The sequence below is a fragment of the Engraulis encrasicolus genome, chromosome 21 (genome assembly GCF_034702125.1).
Source record: "Engraulis encrasicolus isolate BLACKSEA-1 chromosome 21, IST_EnEncr_1.0, whole genome shotgun sequence".
NCBI lineage: Eukaryota > Metazoa > Chordata > Actinopteri > Clupeiformes > Engraulidae > Engraulis > Engraulis encrasicolus.
In genome coordinates this window covers 1,168,430-1,193,096 of record NC_085877.1, presented here as the reverse complement: position 1 = coordinate 1,193,096, position 24,667 = coordinate 1,168,430, and the positions used below count along the sequence as shown (strand labels likewise).

Sequence of the window (24,667 nt, the reverse complement as noted above, 5' to 3'; positions counted from 1 at the left end):
TACTTGGTTGTGTCATACGAGTCAAAATAAAGCTTTTTAAGCCACTTTTCTCACGGTTTTTTTGACAGAGCGCAGGCGCAGTAGTTCCGTAACGGCACAAGAGCAACGGCTTTTCACAACTGAGCATGTGCATCATTTCGCGTGCGCCGATGCAGCCAGATGATTGGATCACTGGCAACGCAGCTCAGCAGGCACATTGGCTCTTGTTACCAGAAAGGCGGGAGATGTGCGGGTAGACGCCATATTTGCGTTACGAATCTTCACCGTTAATTTCTATGTACCTGTCCTATCTCCCCTTACTAGAATATTTCTGCTATTACAACGCGCCACTGGAGGTACGGCGTGCATTAAGGGGTTAAAAGGCCAAGCCAACCTTATGATAAGAGCTGCAGTTGTGCATACAGTATTTGACAGATATCAAGTAAGATGCATTTTCCCCAAAAATGGTGCCAATACATTTCAATTCATTTATTTATTCATTTTAATGTAGTAGTACAGTGCTAGTAATGAAGGGTAATGTAGATACAGGCCAGTATAAACATTGCAAAAATGCCAGAAACTTCCAGCTACACTGGTGTACTGTGAGGAAAACCATGCTTGAAGGGATTTCTGTTAGGGGGAAAAATGATGCCTGACACACAATGTGCCATTTACTTCATGGGGCAGACATGGACTGGGGAGATAAAAAGAGGGAGTGAATTTTTACTTCTACCATTACGATTGGGGTTGAAAAATGGAGACGTTCATAGGTCACACACTAATTCCGTAGTTATCATCTGGATGAGTAGACAAACTTCCATTTTAGTTACTCGACATGGTGCATTCAGTAGGTCTACAATATATTGACAACTGGACTGGTGCAAGTCTGATCCATCATCACTAAATCAAATGCAAGAAATCACTTTCATGATTATTAGTGCATGTGACACTAATTGTGCCATTTACTTGTTAGGGCAGTCGTGGACTGGGAATATAATGAGAGGGGTTGAATTTTTACCTCCTTGGTTAAGACCGGGGCTGAAGAATGGATAGATTTTCTCAGTAAAGGAAACATTGGTAAATATGTAGATATGATTCCAGCAATCTGCATCATAAAAGGAGATCAGACCTGTGTCATAGTTCACAAACACCCCCACTGTTTGGAGCTTCCCCTTCAGGGAGAGGGGAACAGGGGAATCAGCATTAGCCTGATAAGTGCCATTTCTCAGCCATATTGTGCAGTATGTGGTCACTGGTGTGTGTGTGTGTGTGTGTGTGTGTGTGTGTGTGTGTGTGTGTGTGTGTGTGTGAGTGTGTGAGTGAGTGAGTGAGTGAGTGAGTGAGTGAGTGAGTGAGTGAGTGAGTGAGTGAGTGAGTGAGTGAGTGAGTGTGTGTGTGTGTATGTGTCTGTGTTGCATAATCATAGTCTAGTTTACATGGAGATGGATTCAGGGTGAGCTCTGCTGTTAAATGTATGTGCAGTCTGTAGCTCCATAGTTTCACTTGTATGAGTTGACATTTCCATTTCAGTAACTCAACATTGTGCATTCTGTACAATGTATTGCCTATATGATGGATGACTAAGAATTGTTAGCAATAAAACAAATTATGTACAGATACATACAGATTGAAGTGGCGATTAAACAAGCATATTGTAGTCGCCAGCGGCTGATGTTGGGGAGAGTTGCTCGACTCGCTAGATGTGCAAATAAGCTCAAGGATGCTGTTTCTCACGTTTCTGTTTGCTTGCTTTATTTACTAGTTATCTTCATAGTTAAAAAGGTCCAGTTTCCATCAATGACATCGTTAAAATCCATAATTCCAAGGTAGCAAGCCAGGTGTGCAAAGGTGCAGAAAAGTGTCTAAGAGCTGTGCAAACTTAAGCTTAAAGTGCCAGATGTAATAAAATCATTGCGTTATCAATGCGGTCGGCAAAAGTAGGCCATCCCCAAATCACCCACTTTCCTTCTAACTTCCCTGCCATATCCCCAGCGCCAGGTGATATACTAAAACTAATCACCACGTGACCCAATCATGCACGTCACCACCCAAACCTGTCAATCACAGTCAAAAAGGTCAAATCTGTCCGCAACACAGATGTTTCATTCACATGTTTATGCCATTTACTTCAGGAAGAGAGGAGCTGAGTTTTTTCCTCCATGGTAACGACCGGGACAGAAAAATGGATAGATTTTCTCAGTAAAGGAGACTTTGGTAAATGTATAGATATGATCCCAGCAATCTGCATCATAAAAGGAGACCAGACCTGCACCATAGTCCACAAACACCCCCACTGTTTGGGGCTCCCCCTTCAGGGAGAGGGGAACAGAGGGACCAGCTAGAGCCTTATAAGTCCCATTTCTCAGCCATATTGTCCAGAGTCCATATTCAGGGCTCAAGAATATTTCTCCCTTCCTGTTAACAGACTCCTTGGCCACTCCTATATCCCACTCAGTTTTTCCCTTAACCTGAACCTCATAGTAGAATTTACCAGAGGAGAAACCCTCTCTTCCCAACACATTGATGTACTTAATAAACCTCTTTGGAGTGTCTGGAAGATTCTGTCGTGTGTCTCCATACTTCACTTGTTTCCCATCAGCAGACAGGATGAGATTGGATGCTGCTGTGTCAGGATCCAGGGTCACATTCACTAGTGGACAAGGTAGAAATGAAGGTCAACTTCTATATCTATATCAACTCGGGAGTGTGCGGCACTTCTCTCCTCTTGCAAGTGTTTTACTGGTTGCCAGTACCTCCTTTTCTGGTGTGCATTTTGCACCTCCACTCATCAATTTCTATATGTAACCTTATTTATTTGAATAACAAGTTGACTGGGCAACTCCAAAACACACCAAAACAAATTAAACAGTAGGTAAATGCACACAAAGGTAGCCTATTTGCCATGAACATTAGTGGCTAAGTTGTATACTCATCATTATATTATAATTCTACCTGCATTCTATTGTAATTAAACCTGCATTTTATGGCAATACTGTTTTGAACCACATGTGATACAGGTTAGATACTAACACACTTACCTGTGTGTTGTTTAATGGTTTTCATGTCATGTGATTCTGAGGATGAGAATGGTAGAAAAGGTTATCCACACATGTCATGTTTATTTACACAGCACTCATATGACAAACACAGACTACATGTGCTGAGAACCAATCAGTGAAACAAATACACACACATAGGCTACAGGATGTGATTTTTCAGCCAATCAGGAAAAGCTTAATCGTCATTAGCCATCAGTAGTGAATTACATTTGCTTTCAGTAGGGTGTGTAGATATCTCTGCTTCAGAAACATATTGTTAGTGCCAGTCAGATGATCTTCATGGGACATTCTATAACAGCCCATATTAGTGTTAGCCATAGGCTATTTCAACAGAATAGAGTGGACTGTCAGAGCTGATGGCAGAGGAGTTGTGTGTGTAACAGGAGGGTGATCAACAAGCTCAGACTACATTTTAATGCTGATTCTATGAAGGACTCCACTACAGCTACTGGATCACATCATGTGATGTGGTCTTAGTGTCGTGCTGTTCCCATGTATCCTCATGCAGTGAGTCAGCTTGTCCACTGGGTGGCACTACATAACTTCTACTGAGTCTGCCCCTAGTACAGTCATATGGTATAGAACAAAAGAACAAAGGATCATTGCATTACATAACACTAGCTGACACTTTTATCCAAAACGTGTTTTGTCCACAAGTTAAATACATTTCCTGGAGCAATGTGGGATCATGCGCTTTGTTCAAGGACATTTCGGCCATGCATGTAGGTGTAGGGAGAGGTAAGGGTGGGATTTTCCAAACAAACCCTCTGTTCTTAAGACCACCTCCCTAATGATTAGGCCACGACTGCCCCATGATGTGGTCTTAGTGCAATGGGGCACCTAAGTCTCCGCCCCTTCCGGGCGGCTTCTGGGGCTGGGAACGCAAACACTTTTGACTGGGCTGTAATGGACTGATCAAAGCTATTTTCCGACCCACCTCGCATTTCCCCGTCGATCACACATATGCTGTGCCTCAGAATTAATAACAACCAATGGTGTGCTTGTTGACTTCACTTGGCAAGCGATTTTTGAGTTGTATGTGTGCAAAAATATGTAATTATTTGGACTATACAACAGACGTCGCATGTCCGACGTGCAGCCACTTAAGCCACGGTGCAGCGGTAGGGTTGGCTATGCCTCGGTTCACGTCAGATATGTGAGGCGCACGTGAACACAATTTTGCACAAAAGCTAAAATAACGTTTCTTGCGTGTCGAAAATGAGTGGTCTTACGACGCAAATCCAAACCTTTCAAATTCACTGTCATCATATGTGAAATCCGGAGCACATGCCAAACGGGATGAGGATTTAGCTTGACTCGCTCCATTAATTCGCATTCAAAATTTTGAGCGCTCCAGCCTCATGTATCGGAAGTTGACGGGCGTGACTTAGGTGCCCCATGCTGAAACCACATGTAATGAGTCAGATTATCCACTAGGTGGTACTGCAGGACCTCAGATGAAGTGAAATACACAAGTTGACAAAATGTCTTATAGTCAATAACTGACTGAAGTACACATTTCATGTAACAGAGTCAAAGTAGGCCTACTTGGTTACTTTGCACCTTTGCAATAGGTCAATACCAAATTGCCCTTACATTACAAATGGTTAACGGTATAACTTTCCCCAAGCAGAACCACCATTTAACAAATTCTGATCTCACCTAGTTCACAAAGACGCCTCTGTAGTTCATCTCTCTCAGCACTGAACTTGGTCTCCAACTGGAATTGTAGATTAAAATAGAACAGAGTGGGATATGGATCATGGAAAGTAATAGAGAACTCTAATGCTTTGGAGACATCCACAGAGAAATGTGCATTCCACCAGTAGCATGTCACAAAATGTGACATGTAAACATGCCAAAATTATTTATATATTATTATTATTACATTAAATTATTATTAATATTAAATTACATATTATATTATATTATTATTATTATTAATATTATTATTATTATTATATATTATTATTATTATTATTACCCCTCGTGTCAAGTTGCTGTTTTGAGCTTTGACCTGTTTTATCAGCGCTGTGATTCACATTAAAAGTAACACAAATATCACACAGAATTATTACTGAAAGGATTTTTCCGGTGACGTCATGTGCAGGGCATGAGCTGACAGCGGAGCTCCGTCCATTTGATCATTAAAATCCTAACTAATCTACAAAAAACTTGGCAAAAACAACTATATCGAAAGAATGGCATCATCATCTAAAGGTAAAGGACAGAGAAAGGGCGAAATTGCGAAGGAAGAAAGTGGAAATATGAAACAAACTCAAGTTCTTGGGCCTGGCTTGGACGCTGAGTCACGAGTGCTAGCTGAGCTGGAAAAGATGCAAGCCGAAAACCGAAAGGGACAAATAAAAGCATCGCTTGCCGAAATAAAATCATCAATGGAGGAACTAAAAGGTGAAGTAAAATCCCTAGACACACGAACGACAGAGGTGGAAGATCGCGTGGGTGAGATTGAGGACAATGGGATGAGGTATGAAAGGGCATTGAAATACCTGTTACACCGAGATATGGATCTAACGGCGCGGTGCGAAGACTTGCAAAATAGACTCAGACGCAATAACCTAAGAATATATCGAGTGCCTGAGGGAAGTGAAGGTGCAGACACTAGGGAGTTTGTAAAGGAGCTGTTGAAATCAGTCATTGACCCCATGCCTGACGGGAACTTGCAAATTGAGAGGGCACACCGAGCGCTCACAGCCAAACCAAAAAGAGACGACGACCCTCCAAGGTCCATTATAGTGAGATTCGTGGATCACTGAGAGAAGGAAGCCATCCTCAGGCAAGCATGAAAACAACAGAAAATTCTCTACGGCGAAGAACAGATTTACTTTGATCATAACTACTCCCCAGAGCTGCAAAAGAAAAGAACGGAGGTGAGAAAGGTGATTAAGAGTTTAAAACAAAAACGTATCAAAGCCAAATGCGTCTTCCCAGCACAGCTAAAAATACTGTTTGATTCGGATGAAAAGACTTTCGCGACGATCACAGAGGCCCTACCAACACTCAAAGAGCTTAATATCCACCCTAAGATCGACGAACGTGAAAAGATGGAGAAGGAGATGGCCAGGTCTACTTGGAAACGCACAGAGGAGGGAGGTGAAAAGACTAAACCGATGATGACGCGCGCGGATATGCATGCCTTCTTTGCCAAGGACGAGTGAACTTTTTGAACACATGCCAAGTTTACATTGCAGGAGAAAGTAGGCTTTTTATAGCCGAATTATTAGGATAAAGACTATTCTCTATAATATTGGATGGAACTCTGCTGAAGGGCGCAGCGAATGATCCACGCTGGACGACGACAGCGCGGACACACGGTGTGTGATTCCCACGGAGGAGTGGTCACCATCTTTCGCCCAGGTTACATCAGGGGCTGGTTTTCTTATTAGTCCATGGGCCAGGCACCATTATGAGACTATGGGAAGTCAGTTGGGTATTTGGAAATCTACAGTTTACTACTGTGTTTTTTTCATTGTTTTTCTTTATATTTATGTTTTGTCTTTCACCTTGAGTTCAATGCTATGCAAACATATGCTTACTTTTTTCTCTCTCCTCATGTTTATATCTTGGAAGTTAGGAATGTTGGGGATGGAAAAGCAGAATTATATATTAACATGGACAGTTTAATTTGTGTTACTTACAACGTTAAGGGTCTAGGCAGTCCAATTAAGAGAAAAAAGATATTAAGCCAGCTTAAAAAACTACACTGCTCAATAGCAATGATACAGGAGACTCATATGTCAGAAAAAGAACACTTAAAATTGAAAAGAGAATGGGTGGGCCAGGTATTCAGTTCTTCCTTTGAGAGTAGTAGGAAGAGGGGAGTGGCTATTCTTGTTAATAAGTCAGTTTACTTCAGCCATATACAGACTATTATAGACAAGGAGGGGAGATATGTGATGGTAAAAGGGACTATTGGTGGTACAAAAATAACCTTGTTAAATCTTTATGCCCCCAATGAAGACAGCAGAGATTTTTTTCAAAAATATTGGAGCATTAGTAGCAGATAAAGCAGAGGGTATTATTTTAATAGGAGGAGACTGCAACTGTGTCCTGAGAGAAAATATTGATAGACTCCCAGCAACGGAGGGTCCAGCATCCAAAACATCTACTACTCTACAAGCAATGATGCATGAGTTGGGTCTAATTGATATATGGAGATATCTACATCCTAGAGAGAAAGGTTTTACTTTCATGTCTCATGTACATGGGAGTTACTCTAGATTAGATATGTTTTTGATATCTGGGACAGAACTTTACAGGACCAGCGACTGCAACATTGAACCTCTCACAATTTCAGATCATGCACCTGTAACTTTAAGAAGATAAGCATGGGGCCCCGCAAGCAGTTTAAGTACTGGAGATTGAATGTTTCTTTGTTGAGTAATGAGCTCATTAAGGAGGAAATTCAAAAAGAGTTGTTAGATTACATGGCATTAAATGACAATGGGTCTGTATCCCCCTCTACTTTGTGGGAGGGAGCTAAAGTAGTGATGAGGGGTAAAATCATTGCTATTTCCTCAAGGCTGAAGAAAGAAAGGCTATCAGAACAAAACAAACTGGAGAAAGAAATTAAGGATTTAGAGTCAGAACATAAACAGACAAACAACCCACAGGTTTTGGGAATACTAAAAGAGACTAGACAAAAACTGGATGACCTGTTAACTTTTAAAACGGAAGGAGCATTGCGATTTATAAACAGGAAATATTATGAAATGGGAAACAGAGCCAGTCGCCTGCTGGCTTTTCAATTGAGGAAAGAACAGTCTAACAGGACTGTACATAAGATATCATGTCCACATCTAGGTAGGAGTCTAACACAGCCTAATGAGATCGCGGAGGCATTTGCTACCTACTATAAAAAGCTATATGAAGAAGAGAGGGACCCACATAAGGAAGACAAAGTTAAACATTTCCTCAAGTTGATTAAAAAAAATACATTAACACCATCAGAATCTGAAGTAATATCATCTCCAATTACAGATGAGGAAATTAAAGAGAGCATTCTTAAGCTTAAAAATAACAAATCACCAGGAACAGATGGTTTCCCAGGAGAATACTATAAAACAAATTGTAAACAAATTAATACCATTGCTGAACAGAGTGTATAACTATGCCTTGAGAGAAGGAGACCCACCTCACTCATGGTCAGAAGCAGTAATCAGTGTAATTCATAAAGAAAATAAAGACCCTACACAATGTATGTCATACCGCCCAATTAGTTTATTATGCGTAGATTTAAAAATTCTAACCTCAATCATTGCAAAGAGAATACAAAAATATATACATAAACTTGTGAAGCCAGATCAAACGGGATTTATTACTAACAGACAAGGAGTGGACAATGTTAGAAAGGCACTCAATTTACAAGCAGTTGCAGTCAGTAGAGATGTTCCATCAATGCTTCTGAGTTTAGATGCAGAGAAGGCTTTTGACAGATTGGACCTCTTTTTCCTCCAACAGACACTCAGAAATATGGGCTTTAATGAAACTTTTATTAAATGGATTAAAATGTTCTATAAAAACCCCATATCTAGAGTCAGAGTCAATGGACACTGTTCACATTTCTTCCCATTAGGACGTGGAACACGTAAGCCTGTCACGATATACGATAAGTCAATAAATCGGACGATAACTTTTTACAAGAACGATCACTTTTCTGGCCCCGATAAGTAACGATAAGTTATTTGCGTGATGTTTTGTTTTCCCTCTCTCCCTTTCTCTACCGTAGCCGTAAGACTACTGATGGCGCGTTATAGGCCAACGCAGCGCAATGACGCTTAAATGTTGGTGTAATTTTAAGTTTCAGTGCAGTTCTGGTTGGAAAAAAGTGCATTGATCTGGCTACTTGCGTCTTTGAAATAGAACGCTGGTGTTCCCGCGCGTCGCTTATAAGCCTCGACAAAGAATCAGCGCTAGAGACTAGGAGCGCAATAGCCTGGTAACTCGCCATACTGCCTTTAGTTCTACACAATCGTTTCGATCTGAAAAACACTTGTGATTAGGTCTGGTGTTAACGAGGCAAGGAGCGCAATATTCTTCCAGTCTCAGTCAGCGCATCTGCAACGTTCCTCAGAGAGGGGAATGAACAGCTCCAACACGGAGGCAAATGTTCATTTTGAAACATGCGCAGCAACCCAATATCCACGACGAAGACGTGTTTGTGCAAACATGAAATAGTGGTGCCGTCGCGACAAACTTGCTCTGAGGCTGTTATTTTAAACCTCGCCGAGTTTCCACTATTATTTCAATGCGCCTCCTACCCCGACGTTCGTTGTCTGTTCTTTTGTGATTTTCGCTATATTTCTTGTTTATTTAGACCTAACAATATGAGTAGGCAGTCCGCAAGCAAATCATGAAGATAAGATTTGTGGATTTAAATCTGTCACACCAGGAGAATGTGAACGGTTGAGCGCGCTACAGGGGAAACAGAGGCATGGTGACTCATAACTCATAAGAATCAATGTATGGGCGTTCATAAAGGACTTTAAAGTGCGCAGAATTGCAACTTGTTCCAGTCGAGGGTATCGGAGAGAGAGAGAGAGAGAGAGAGAGAGAGAGAGAGAGAGAGAGAGAGAGAGAGAGAGCTGGAACTTGTGCATCTGTTCATGCTCTTTTGCTTTTTGCTGATGTTGAAATGCCTTTAAGAGGGCTGATTTGGGTTTTGACTGACAATTAGCTAGTAACAACGTGTATTTGTTTGAAATAAGCTGTCTAAGTAATAATTTGTGAATTAACAATACCCCACCAGTAGGTTATTTTACATCACACCATGGATAAGCCTATAAGCCATTCAGTGTGCTTGAGAAAGATAAATAACAGAAAATGTTAAAGAAAGACTATATAACTTACCTTAATAATAAATACAAAAAAGCCTATTTAGAGCCTATTGTGCTCCATGAGGATGTATTTAAAAACATATATATATCCCCCGCCGTGATGCTTTAAAAATGTGAAGGGGTGTAGTCACATTTTTATTGCATTTTTACGTCATTATATTGTTTGACACATTTCTTCTTGGAGCAGGCGTCAATCTTAATTATTTAAACCTCTGAGTCTGCTGGCCCAAATGTTACATTCAATGTTTCAAGAAGGAGGCCGCACCTTGCATAGCAGTGTTTTTTATTGCACATTATATTGTTTGAAAATGGCGAGAGAGACAATATTATCGATTATCGCAATAATTTCTTGTTATCGTTATCGTCTGGCAAAAATTGTTATCGTGACAGGCCTAGTAACACGACAGGGAGACTCTTTGTCTCCCTCTCTCTTTGCGCTAAGTATTGAACCTCTGGCGGAGTTGATAAGAACCAATTCACACATTCAAGGTATAAGGGATGAAGGAAATATTCAGCACAAGATTTCATTGTTTGCTGATGATATACTTGTGTTTATAGAAAATCCTATCACTTCTATTCCAGCACTCATGGATAGCCTCAACGCCTATAGTAGTGTGTCGGGTTACAAAGTTAATACAGATAAATCTGAAGCCATGATGATAGTAGCTGGCCAACTCAACTAGACAACCTGGTCTCTTTTAAGAGGTCCCAGCAGGGATTCAGATATCTTGGGATTCTTTTAACACCAAAGCCTTCACAATTATATAATGCAAACTACAACAAATTGATAAAAGAAATAAATATAGATATAAGTAGATGGGAAATGTTGCCTTTGTCTCTATTTGGTAGGGTTGAATCAGTAAGGATGAATGTTCTGCCAAGGTTCCTGTTCTTATTTCAGTCGCTACCCATTATAGTTCCTCAGTCCACATTTAGAATGCTTGAAAAACGTATATCAAAATTCACCTGGCAAAATAAGAGACCAAGAGTCAGGTTGAAAGTATTGATGTCATCCAAGCAAAAATGCGGTCTGGGTCTACCTAATTTAAAATTGTATTACTGGGCAGCCCAACTTAGAGCAATGGTACACTCTAAGAAAATTTCCCTGCAAAATAACGGCAGTTACTGGCAATTATATTTACCTGTAAATCAAATACAGCTCATTGCTGTTTAATGTATCACAGTATATAACATTTTTTCAGCAGCAATTGAACTGTTAAATAACATTACTCTACAGAAAAATAACAGTACATTTCAGTTAAAAAGTTGAATTGTACTGTGTGATGACAGGCAAATACTGGGTCATAGTTGTATTCATGAATATGACCATGGCAACTTCCCACCCCACCCATCATTCTCCATAACTGTGGTACCCTGGCCATGTTACCACCTCACCCTCCCATCGTTCACCATGACTGGAGTGCCTTGAGCATGATACTATGGCGCTATGCTGTATTGATAAAATGGTTTGCGGTGGTCCTTTGAAAGTGTGGGCATGAATAAAATTTCAGAGTACGCAGTGCTATGTTACAATGATAGTGTGCAAGGTGGGCTTTTTACTGTATCTCTTGATGAGCCAATGATGAATATAGCATTGGTCAGTCTTTAAAAAAATATTTTACACCAAGTAGCACAGCAAACAAGCAGCACTACAAGCTAGCTCTCAAAGCAATGCCTAATTTGCAGCAGGCACACTATATGCAACAATGCCACAAATGATGCCACATACAGCAAGCTTTCACAAAGAGGAAAGTGTGCAAGCATGTAAGCAAGCTTGTAGGCAAGCTTGTAGGCAAACAAGTGCTATGCTGTGCCATGCAGACCAGCCAGCAGGCAGGCAAGCAACTGAAGTGTTGATAGTCCAGATTTATATACAGGTGCAAGAGAACCATGTGACCAGAGTCATCAGGCCCTTGGCAGGTGACGCCCGTAATTGAATAATGGCATAACAGCCCTACTCAGGTGAGGCCAGGCACTGATTAGCAGATTGGTTTAGATCGGGCTGCTTGTTGCAAGAGTGTTACAAGTTCTTAAAATGTTTCAGCCATTCACACTTTCATCACTATCAAAATGCATGTGCTACTCACACTTTGCTGCATCAAGCACTTTTTAAGTATTGTAGTTTCCTTAGAAATTGTTTCATCATGCTTGATAGTATCAGATAATCTTTAACCAGTCAGAATGACTTCAGTTCTTCAGGTGGTATTGAAGTTTGATGGTGATCACGGACAAGTGGAGGATGAATGGGTTTCAATGGTGCTGCCTAAAATAACTTGTTATTTTCTAGAGATGCACCGGATCCGGTTCCGGTTCCGGATCCGTCAGGATAATAGAGTTTTTCACAGGGTCCGGGTCCGGCAGGATCTTAAGCAGTGGATCCGGTATCCGGCATGTTACCTAAAAATCAGGGTCTGGTGCATGTCTAGCCTAGGCTTTTCAGTCTTTCACAACCCCTATAACTGCATGGAGTGAAATCCCTTTGGAAGCGGCTATTGCAGGCAGTGTGGCAATAAGCCAATGAGTCTAAAAAATAGTTTGCGCCAACGTAATAAAAAGGGCCCATGTGTGCGAGTAGACTATATGTTTCAACCCTTTTGTAGGATCCGGTATCCGGTTCCAGATCCGGCAGGATCTTATTCAGTGGATCTGGTATCCGGCAGGATCCTAAAAATCAGGATCCGGTGCATCTCTAGTTTTTTCCACAACGGCGAATACTGCTATTGTGCAGTACTTACTGTTTACGCTCAATATGTGACTCAAAGTAATATTTTCACAGTAGTTGTCTGTTTTTTCGAAAAACAGTAGAATGCTGTTGCAGAATTGCCGTAAATAAACAGCTATTTGTTACAGTGTAGCTTGGATAGCCAGAGGTGAAATGGGTTGGGTGTCTATTGAGCAGAGTTCTTTGCCAGGAATTGCACTAGATACACCACCCTTCCTCAGTCAACAGTCACAAAAGAAATTCAAAGTAAAGAACATGTATATTAAATACACCTTTAAGGTTTGGAATACGATTCAAAGACACATAAAAGGAAAGGCGTCTTTGTCAAGAGACATGCCCATTGTAGGAAATATAGAATTTCTCCCATCTCTAGTTGACATAGTGTTTAGAAGGTGGGCTGAGAAAGGCCTACGAGTAATCAACCAGCTACTAGATGGGCAGGTGGTCAAGACTTTTTCACAAATTAAGGATAAATTTGATCTACCCCAAACTGATTTTATAGATATCTCCAAATCAGGAACTACATAACAAAACATGCAGGCTGGGACTTACTCGAGGAAGACCCCAATAGCATTGAAGCGCATTTTGCATAGGCCTATATACTGGAACACCGTATCATAATAAAACACCAAGTGTCTCAAATATACAAAAAACTAACAACAGATATGTCAGATAACACGTTACACATAAAAGGACAATGGGAGCTGGAACTTAATACAATAATTGAAAATGATGAATGGGAGGATATATGTTCTAAATGTCATAGAGGGGTGGGAAGTCAATTATGGAAAGAGTTTGATTGGAAAGTAAAGGTGAGATTCTTTAGAACTCCACTTCAGGTTAGTATCTTCAACATTGGGGGAAATAATACATGCTGGAGAAACTGTGCAGTGTTTCCCACAGAATTTTTGGAAACTATGGGGGTAGCGGGATTTTTTTTGTTTTTTTTGGGGGGGGGGTGTATTTCACACTGGGCAATGGGGGGGCGTTCACGCGGCGTAAAAAAAAAATAGGAGCACAGATAAGAATTTAGGAGCACTGTGAAATTGTTAACGCACAGACAAAAATGGTCTAAGAGAGTAGGCTATACCTTTTCCCCAACACACATAGGCGTACACATTCTACATGAGATGTGCTGGTCACAGGGCCAGTTTTTCAAAATTCCTCCCATAAAAGGGTAAAAGGGCTGAACAACATGTTACACATTTATTTCTATACACATTCGTTACACATTCATTTCTATATGCAGCCCAATGTCTCCTCTGCTGTGTCAATGAAGGCCTGTTGCCCAACTCATTATCATACAACTGTAGAACAAAGCCTGGGGAGTGTCAGTAAACTCATCCTGACTGTCCCTTCTCTCAAGGTTTTTTTTTTATAGCTCCCAAACCCGAGTTAACCACAACAACTTGACTAGGCTTTTGATCCCATGTCTTTCAAGCACTCATGGTTTTCTCTATAGGACGTATTTACTCCAGGAGGAAAATGCGAAGGAAATCGTTTTTTAAAAAACGGACATCATTTAAAAAAATATATATATATTATTATTTTTAATTTTTTTACATTTTCCGAAACTATGGCAGCGAAATTTAAACCATGGCGGTGCGCCATAGTTTCCTCAATGTATGGGAAACACTGCTGTGGGATGGTAGGTGACCATACCCACATTTTTTGGGACTGTCCCAAGATACAGCCATACTGGAGAGACATTAAGACAGAACTGGAGAAGATACTGCACATGGACATACCGTTTGACCCTGTATTTATTTTGCTGGAAAAAACAACAGAACAAAACTTTTCCAAAGACCTGTGATATATTTTGCATGTCCTACTAATTATCGCAAGAAAAATGATCACAATGCATTGGATGCAGCCTGGTGGCTCAATGGAGACTCAGGTGCAATCAAGTCCAAGTGATGGAAAATATGTCTGCCATCCTTCAGCTAAAATTACCCCTATTCCTTAGGAGATGGACACCTGTCATTCTTCATATGGATTAAGCATATAGTTACATAAGACGTACATAATATAAGAAAGCAATCAAGGTGACCCCCCCCCCCCTTTTTTTTGTTTTTATTTCATTGCGTATTATTATTTATTATTTTTATGTATTTTTATTTTATTTTCCTGTATATATGTGTTTTTATGCATATTATTGTTTTGGTATTATTTGTTTGTTTGGGTGTGATATGTTTGTTTATGTGGTTGTGATTGCCTCTAAGTTCTCCATTGGCAATAACGTTTTTAAAAAAAGAATTATTACTAAAAACGACCTTTTTTCTAATCAAGTTGAGGGTGTCTGCATCTACCTGCACTTTCTCTGCTGTGATGTTGTTGTATTGGAACTGCAGTTGATCTTGGTCTTCAGCAAGGTTCTTGTACCTGAGCTGAAGATCCTTTGTTTTCAGACCTGTGAGGCAAAGTCCAAATGTAACAGCCAATCACAGACACACAGACCAGAACCACAACCAGTTTGTAGTGAATTGAGTCAGCTTGTCCACTGAGTGGCACTGCAGCAAACAGTAAGTCCTCAACAACAGGATGTAAGGACATGTACAGAAAATGCAGTGAAGGATTATTACATTCCATTACACTAGCTGACACTTTTATCCAAAACGACTGACAGTTATTGTCTGTCCCTGAAGAATTGTGAGGCCAGGTGCCTTGCTCAAGGGCAGTTCAGACATTGATGGAGGTGTAGGAAGAGGTAAGGGTGAGATTTTCCAAACAAACCCTCTGTTCTTAAGACCACCTCCCTAACTATTAGGCCATGGCTGCCCCATCGTATGGTCTTAGTGGAATGCTGGAGCCCCATGTAGTGAGTCAGATTGTCCACTGAGTGGCACTGCAGGACTTCTACTGAGTCTGCCCCAAGTACAATAATATAGCATATGTACAGAAAATAACAAAGGATCATTGCATTACATTACACTAGCTGAGACTTTTATCCAAAACGTGTTTTGTCCAAAAGTTTATTACATTTCCTGGAGCAATGTGGGATCATGCGCTTTGCCCAAGGGCATTTCAGCCATGGATGGAGGTGTAGGGAGAGGTAAGGGTAGGATTTTCCAAACAAACCCTCTGTCCTTAAGACCACCTCCCTAATGATTAGGCCACGACTGCCCCATGATGTGGTCTTAGTGCAATACTGGAACCACATGCAGTGAGTCAGATTGTAGTGCCAGTAAGTCTGTAACGATACACCCAACCCACGATTCGGTTTGTATCACGATATATGACCCACGGTTCGATATGCCCCACGATTTTATTATTTTTTTAAGGAAAAAAAATAAGAAAATAAATTATGGGCTATATTTATATATAGGCCTATGCTTTCTTTTTGCATTTACCTGCCTACATTATTTTTTTAGGTCTACTAAATGATGTTGCAGATATAGGCCTACCACTGCAACCTGTTCCCCAGGTGTTGACATCAAAGCACAACACAGAGAAATAAGGGATATTAGTTCACCAAGGAAAAATAGGCTTATTACAAATAGGCTTAGATCATATCATGCTGAGATGCTGACCATGTGTGAGAGACAGAGATGGAGAGAGAAGGGTCAGGGTTCCAGTGTAGGGTAGGTAGCCTATAACAACTGTCTCACATTGTCAAACATTATCCAATTAATATCCAAACATTAACTGAAAACAACACTGGTAATATTTCGTCAGGAAACATGTTGTAGGCCTATTAAGTTACTTACAGAAATGCAACACTTAATTTTGATGTTTAATATTTTTGTAACTGTTTTGATCGTGCAGCAGCGCGCACGCGCTTATACAAACAAAACTCGAAATGAACCTCAGTTATGTTCTCAGTATGCAACACGCACGTTGTCTTTTGTTTGGTTTTGTGATTTGACATTTTGAAATGGAGCATGTTTTCGCTAGGCAGGCTTTCAATGTGGGGAGGATATAATGCTGCCTAATATCCACATCGACCTCAACGTTCGCCCGACTTCAGACACTCTTATGAGCGTATAGGCCTAGAACTAGAGCTCTGTCAAAGCTCTTTCAAATTTGGGCAGGCGGAGCATCTCGCTCTCTCGCACTCTTTCTCTCTCTCCGCTCAACGTCTATCTCCACTCAACATGCATCGGTGCATGCATGAATCAAAAACATATTCACACGTTTGATAAAGCATTCTTAGTCTGTTGTTCATTTCTGTGCTTTACCTTCCGACGTTTGCCCAAGTTTTTTGTCTCGCGGTCACGGAGGTTGCTCAGGCAATGAATAACAACCAATGCACGTGCTGCTGGTTGGACGGAACATTTTACAGGAGAGAGGGGTGAATGGAAGTGTTACTCGCTCATGTGCGCCCCATTTCTAATTGTCTTTGAGCGCATATACAAGCATTACGCGCATATGCAAGCATTTGCCTGTATCCTGCTGTTTTCTAGACTGAGGGGTAACAACTTTAAAAGGGCGCATCGCGATTCTGCGAGGAAGGTTCGCGATAGGGGTTCGTGGGTCTGCGTACCGCGATCCCTCGGTTCGATGCAATATCGTTACAGCCTTAAGTGCCAGTGAGTCTGGCCAACTCGAATCATGGACACCATGTTCGCTCCCCACAGCGAGGATTCTACAGTGTAACCCTATGGGCAGCATACCGTCAAAATCGCTGGATTTAAAATACAAATAAGGCTTCATAGACCATCAAACTTGGGTTGTAGTATTATCAAGATCCCACCATATGAAAACAAACGTTAACAAGTTAATTCGTATAGAAGGGGTTTGCTTAAGAGGGTTTTGTCAGCATAGTTTTGATGTGCTCAGCAGTGCATTCAAGCGTTACTTCCGTGTTGTTGTTGCCTAGGTAAGGCCAATGTCAAAGTAGATATTTAAGTAATGTACAAAAATAATATTCACAACAATGGTCAAGTTCATGTACAGGGACCCTGGTGATACTTGCAGCAAAGTTTCATGTTGTGTCGAGATTTGGCAGTTTAAAAATAACGATGTACTCAGCAGTGCATAAACACGATTGCAGAAAGTAGAACTGTAGGATGAGTCTGGATGCTCGTAGGATGAGTCTGGATGCTCATAGGATGAGACTGGACGTGAGTTTAAATCGCAGGGGGAAAGGACCTTATTAGCGCGACAGAAATAATAACTTGGTGGGCAAAGTTATGTTTTCACAGTATAGCATAGTTACAGGTGGCAATTAAGATTTGACAAGCTAATTTCAAGTTATGACAGAAACCTAACTTCATTCGTTTTCAAAGTGCGGACAGGAGTTTTTGAGAGCATGCCATCATTATGACTATTTCTTTCAAAAGTAATTGCTAACAAAAGTCGAAGGGGAAAAACATATGTTTACCTCACACAACACGGAGGAACCTGCTGCTTTCCGGTTGTTAATTCTGACCTTTATACTCCATAAAGGGGAGTTTATATCCGTGTATGTCCCAAATCCTCCGGTTCTGTCACTAGTTAAACAATGTTGTTTTTTTTCTCCTGACCAGGTCCTGCTCTACAGCCATATGCACAACAGTTTGTCATAATAATAATGTGATAATATTATAGTGAAGCGTTATTTTTTTATATCTGATAATGCTCATTAATGGGAGCGTGAGGAGCGAACATGGCATCCATAAAACATGTGACCAGCCCAGAACCAATCAAAATAGCAGGATACCTCAACGTTCGAACCCATAGTTGGCCAGACTCTCTTAATGTACGGCTCTGTCAGATGAGTTTGCCACATTTAAAGGGGTATGCCACTATTTTGGGACTGAATACGGTTAAAATCATTGCCCTGTGTTTTTAAAGGTGGTAAAGTGTCTTATTTTTCATATTTGGCGTTGTCTTGTTTTAAGGAGGAAGTAAGTATCAAAGCTAGTGAGAGTCAATGGATCACACATGCTAAAGTGATCCATTGACTTTCACTAGCTTAGCTACATACTCCCTCTATAAACTTGTCTTAAAACAAGACAACGCTTAACATGACAAATAAGACACTTTACCACCTTTATAAACCCTGGACAACGATTTGAACTGTATTAAGCCCCAAAATAGAGGCATACCCCTTTAACCTACAATATTTCATTTCTATAGAAGATGCAGTGAAGTGTAATGCACAAGTTGTCAAAATGTCTCATAGTCACCAATACCATAGGCACCTTTGCAAGACCAAATTGCCCACACATTAGAAATGGTAAAGGAATATAACTTTCCCAGAGCAGAACAAATCATTTAACAAATTCTGATCTCACCTAGTTCACCAAGACGTCTCTGTAGTTTATCTCTCTCAGCATTGAACTTGGTCTCCAACTGGAAATGAAGATTAGAATAGAACAGAGTAGGATATGCATCATGGAAAGTAATAGAACTGAACTCTAATGCTTTGGAGACATCCACAGATAAATGTGCATTCCACCAGTAGCATGTCACAAAATGTGACATGTAAACATCCCAAAATTATTTTCTCCTCGTGTCAAGTTGCTGTTTTGAGCTTTGACCTATATTTTCTCTGCTATGATTCACATTAAAAGTACAAAAGTATCACACAGAATTATCCCTAAAAAAGTCCGATTTTTTTCTAATCAAGTTGAGGGTGTCTGCATCTACCTGGGCTTTCTCTGCTGTGATGTTGTTGTATTGGAGCTGNAGTTGATCTTGGTCTTCAGCAAGGTTCTTGTACCTGAGCTGTAAATCTTTTGTTTTCAGACCTGTGAGGAAAAGTCCAAATGTAACAGCCAATCACAGACACACAGACCAAAACCACAACCAGTTTGTAGTGAATTGAGTCAGCTTGTCCACTGAGTGGCACTGCAGCAAACAGTAAGTCCTCAACAACAGGATATAATGACATGTATAGAAAATGCAGTGAAGGATTATTACACTCCATTACACTAGCTGACACTTTTATCCAAAACGACTGACAGTTACTGTCTGTCCCTGGAGAATTGTGGGGCCAGGTGCCTTGTACAAGGGCTCTTCAGCCATTGATGGAGGTGTAGGGAGAGGTAAGGTTGGGATTTTCCAAACAAACCCTCTGTTCTTAAGACCAACTCTCTAAGGCCACGGCTGCCCCATCATGTGGTCTTAGTGCAATGCTGGAACCCCATGTAGTGTGTCAGCTTGTCCACTGAGTGGCACTGCAGGACCTCAGATGAGTTTGCCACATAGCGTAACCTACACAGTGTTTCCCATACATAGAGGAAACTATGGCGGCCCGCCATAGTTTAAATTTGGCCGCCATAGTTTCCGAAAATGTATGTACTTTTTTTTTTTTTTTAATGTTTGCCGTTTTTGTTAAAAACGATTTGAATAACGATTTCCTTCGCATTTTCCTCCTGGAGTAAATACATCCTATAGAGAAAACCACTAGTGCTTGAAAGACAGAGGGATCAAAAGCCTAGTAGCCTAGTTAACTTGGGTTTGGGAGCAATAAAAAAAACCTTCAGAGAAGGGACAGTTGGGATGAGTTTACTAACACTCCCCAGGCTTTGTTTTACAGTTGTAATGAGTTAGGTGACAGGCCTTCATTGACGAGGCAGAGGAGACATCGGGCTACATATAGAAATTAATGTGTAATGAATGTGAATATAGATAAATGTGTAATATGTTGTTCAGCCCTTTTAATGGGAGGAATTTTGAAAAACTGGCCCTGTGACCAGCACCCCTCATGTAGAATGTGTACGCCTATGTGTGTGTGGGGAAAAGGCATAGCCTACCCTCTTAGACCCTTTTTGTTTATGCGTTAACAATTTCACAGTAATCTTAAATTCTTATCTCTGCTCCTTTCATTACATAGACCCCTGCATGTGTATTATGTAGCCTTATTTCTCAAAATATAAATGGCTGAAATGTAGGCCTAGGCCTATAGTTTCTCCATGCGCCAATGTCATACTGTACTCATTGTTTTGCCATTTTGCATTTACACTGCGCAAAGGCCCGCGTGAAAAGACCCCCCCGACAAAAAAAAAATCCCGGCTGCCCCCATAGTTTCTAAAATTTCTGTGGGAAACACTGCTACAATATTTAATTTCTATAGAAATTGCAATTAACTTAAATTCACAAGTTACAAAAATATCTATTAGTCAATAATTGACCACAGTACACATTACCTGAAGCCTAATTGAGTCAACTTGGTTACTTTCCACCTCTGCTGTATGGTCAATAATATAACTTTCCCCAAACAGAAGAAAATTTTAATGAATTCTGATCTCACCTAGTTCACAAAGACGCCTCTGTAGTTCATCTCTCTCAGCACTGAACTTGGTCTCCAACTGGAATTGTAGATTAAAATAGAACAGAGTGGGATATGGATCATGGAAAATAATAGAATAGAATTCTACTGCTTTGGAGACAGACGCCTACCCACAGAGAAATGTGCATTCCACCAGTAGCATGTCACAATGGGACATGTAGACATGCTCAAATAATTTTTCTCTTTTGTCAAGTTGCTGTTTTGAGCTTTGACCTGTTTTATCAGCGCTGTGATTCACATTAAAAGTAACACAAATATCACACATATAATTATTTCTTTAAAATCAGATTAAGTACAACTGTAGTACGTGTTCGTACCAGGGCTGGACTGGCCATCTGGCGTACCGGCATTTCCCGGTGGGCCCTGCAACCTCGTTTTTTTGTCTTGTTTGTTTGTTTGTTTGTTTACATTTCTGAAAATAGGGGCCCACAAGGGTGCGGGACCCACCGGTGAGTCAGTTCTGCCACGCTAATTACGAGGGGTCCCTTTAAGCCAAAAGTGCCCGGGCCCTATTTCTCCCCCAGTTCAGGTATGGTTCGTACTCACAATGTGTATTTTTGTGTAAATATACCAAGGGTGCCTTGGGCCTCAATCCAGGCCTTTGCCTCCTTGGAAGAATCACTTTACCAAAGTATTAGCCTAAAAAGCCACTTCATAAGGCATTCTGGTCATTGTCATTATGGTATGTAGATACATAAAATATATGATACAATAACATGTACTACAGTTGTACTTACATGTTATTACACCAGTTATTCCACTGTACCTAATGAGTAAGTACACTGTAATTAAAGCCCTGTTAAAATAAAGTGTTACCAGACATACTATATATCACTTATTTCTCCAACCAAATGGGGGAAGGAGGTGCTTAATTCTGCTCCCTTCGGTCGTTTTGGGTAGGGAGTACAGACTGCGCACATCCAATGTCACTTGTTGCAGGTGTCAGACAAGCGTCAGACAGTTCAAGTAGGTAGGTCTGCACACTGCGGAAAAAGCTCCAAAAACGTGAGTCTAAATTAAAATAGCAACGTTTTGATCACCCTGGTTCCTCGGCAGGCATATATTAAATAACACAAAAAGTAGGCCTATAAATACACAGGTCATAGTGTAGCATCTATTAGGCCTATCTTATAAGAGAGAGAAGGGGGGGGGGAGTAGTGTGTGGGAGGATATTGATGAATGGTAAATGACAATTTAATGACGAAATGCTAGTTAACCATTAGATTTAAAAGGAGACTCTGTAAGTGATACAGGATGAATACAAGCCAAAACAAAGACATATTAGCAAAAAAACAACCCCAAAATAGTTAGGAGAGAGACAGAGACAGCAAGACAGGCAGAGAGAGCATTGGCACACAGTATGGTGTGTGGGAGTCATGTGCTGTAGTGTGTGCTAAAGAATGACTCAATGACATATTCTGAGATTGTCTTAAATACCCACATCCCACAACAAAAACTGGCCACTCGCACGACATTTGGTCTTTGTAAATCCACCAATACACACCACCATGGGGGCCACACCAAAGAAAACATAATTGAAGCCTGCGGCGGGGAAGTTTCTAGGATAGTTCTTTGAGTACAGTGTCATTCTGCATCATCCTTCAATCTCAGATCTTACATGTGTATCTTAGGGGAATTTCCCTTGCAGAAACATAGCACCAATTCACAGGAAAGAAATATCACACAATCGAGTTAACTTTGTCTTTGTCTTTACCTGTCCTCTCTCTGCTGTCGTGTTGGTATGTGTTGGTAGTTGATCTTTCTCTTCAGCAAGGTTCTTGTACCTGAGCTGCAAATCTTTTGTGCTCAGAATTGTGATGCCAAATGTGACGGTAACAGCCAAGAGGAGAACACAGACCAACACCACAGCCAGTTTGTAGCGACCTGAGGAGAGCATGTGTGCAAGAGAGCATTTGAACAAAATGGGGTCTACTGTAAACATGAAAGTCCCAGATTGAACATAATACATACTTACGGTAATGTCCTCCTGAGCTATCTGTGATTTTGCCATGCTCAGTCCTCTGCTGTGATCCTTTAGGAACTTCATTCATACAAATGGTGTCAGCCTTGTTAGCGGGTCTTGAGGTGTTGAAAGACTCTTCGTTCTCTGGCATGATTTTCTGCTTCTTGACTGTCCTCTAAGATGTGCTCTAAGGCCTCTATAGCGGAGTGGAGATGTTATAAGAGGGGCTGGATTTTTACCTCTAGAGGAGCTGGATTTTTACCTCTGTGATTAACATGACTTCTGATAACCACATTGTCCAGTATTTATAGTGAAGATGCACTGTTATCTCCCCCTTCCTGTTATTGGACTCCCTGGACACCCCCACCCCCTCCACCACCACTACCACAGTCTCCCCCTTAACCTCATTGTAAAATATTCCTGAAGATAACCCTTCTCTTCCCAACACATTGCCAGTTGGATTAAACCTTTTTGGAATGTCTGTGAGATTGTGTCTCCATGCTTCACTTGTTTCCCGTCATCAGACAGGATGAGATTGGTCTGTGGTGAAACACAAGCCATTGCAGCCTTTAAATCCGACAGCATGGGGTTCTCTCCTCCACCACATCAGTGTTGACTTGGACTGACGCATCTCATAGAAGGAGCAGGAAGCGCGCTCAACACCTTGTCTTCTTATACTTTACACTGGGTGCTTAACTTTGTCAAAGAATGAACTCAAATCTCAGAAGTACGTGAATAAAGAAGCACTCATCAGATTTCTTTTTTCGTTTTAATTGCCTCACATCACAGACGTTTAGGGCTTACACCCTTCTTCAGTGTGAAATGGCGATTTTGATGTGACGTGAGGCGATTAATAATTAAAAAAGAAATCTGATGAGCGCTTCTTTATTCACTTACTACTGACACATCGCAAAAATATCTAGAGTAATAATAATAACACGTTTTATTTGGAGCGCCTTTCAAGATACCCAAGCGACTTTGCTGCAGAGAATGATAAAATAGTAGTACGGTTAAAACAGTTGTTAAGTAAGTAGCCCCATAATGCACTCTGTGCCAACAGTGGAACACTGTAATAGTCATTGAGAAGTTAACTCATCAAATCACAGTATTACATAACACCTTTAGTTATGCATACGACTTGGGCATAGCCATTCTGGTAACAGCAATTTTATAACAGCACCAGTTAAAACACACACATACACACTGCAAGGCTTGCCAGCAGTGATGCATGTTAAAAGGCATAGCAGCACGCCACACAGAAAAAACAAAACAAAATAAAATAAAAAAAATAATAATAAAATAATGAAATCTCAATATGTTATCGTGATGGAAAAACAAGGGTGAAGAGGTGAGTTTTGAGCGTGGATTTGAAGGTGGAAAAGCTATAGTGCACTGATTGGCGCAGTGAAAGAGTGAGCTTGTTCCAGACTTTAGGGCAGCCCTGTCATCCATGAAACAGAGATTTGTATGGGGTGGACAGAAGGAGCGCTAAGTGTGAGTGGGTGGGGTGGCGTGCAATGTTTTGCTGGGTCTTGTGAACAAGCAGGAGGATTTTGGAATGGATGTAAAATTGAACAGGAAGCCAGTATACTGTAGCTGATGGAAGACTGGTGTGAGGCGATGTCAAACTCTACTATGGGTGAGGACTGGAGTCTAGCTGCAGAGTTTCAGATGTATTTTAATGTGCATTGAATTTGCCTGGAGACCAATGAGTAAGGCATTGCAGTAGTCTGGAGGTGATGAAAGCATGAAGGAGAGTCTCTGCAGTGGTGAGGCTGCGAGAGGAGAGGAGTTTGGAGATGGAAGAAAATGCCTTGATGAGACTCTCTAAATGCAATGCAGATAGCGCATACAAGACAAGCCAAGAGC

At 40.9% G+C, this 24,667-nt stretch overlaps 1 protein-coding gene across 1 annotated transcript; it reads right to left on the bottom strand.

Moving 5' to 3' along the window:
- Positions 1 to 941: 941 nt before the first annotated feature.
- On the bottom strand, positions 942 to 22,949 carry LOC134438012 (E3 ubiquitin-protein ligase TRIM39-like). Its single transcript, XM_063187601.1, has 10 exons — positions 22,811 to 22,949; positions 22,550 to 22,719; positions 20,797 to 20,854; positions 19,191 to 19,291; positions 18,836 to 18,893; positions 14,927 to 15,027; positions 4,701 to 4,758; positions 3,018 to 3,053; positions 2,246 to 2,629; positions 942 to 1,108 (listed from the first exon to the last, which is right to left on the bottom strand). Exons 1-10 carry the CDS (start codon positions 22,947 to 22,949, stop codon positions 942 to 944), a joined length of 1,272 nt encoding a protein of 423 aa, XP_063043671.1.
- Positions 22,950 to 24,667: the final 1,718 nt, after the last annotated feature.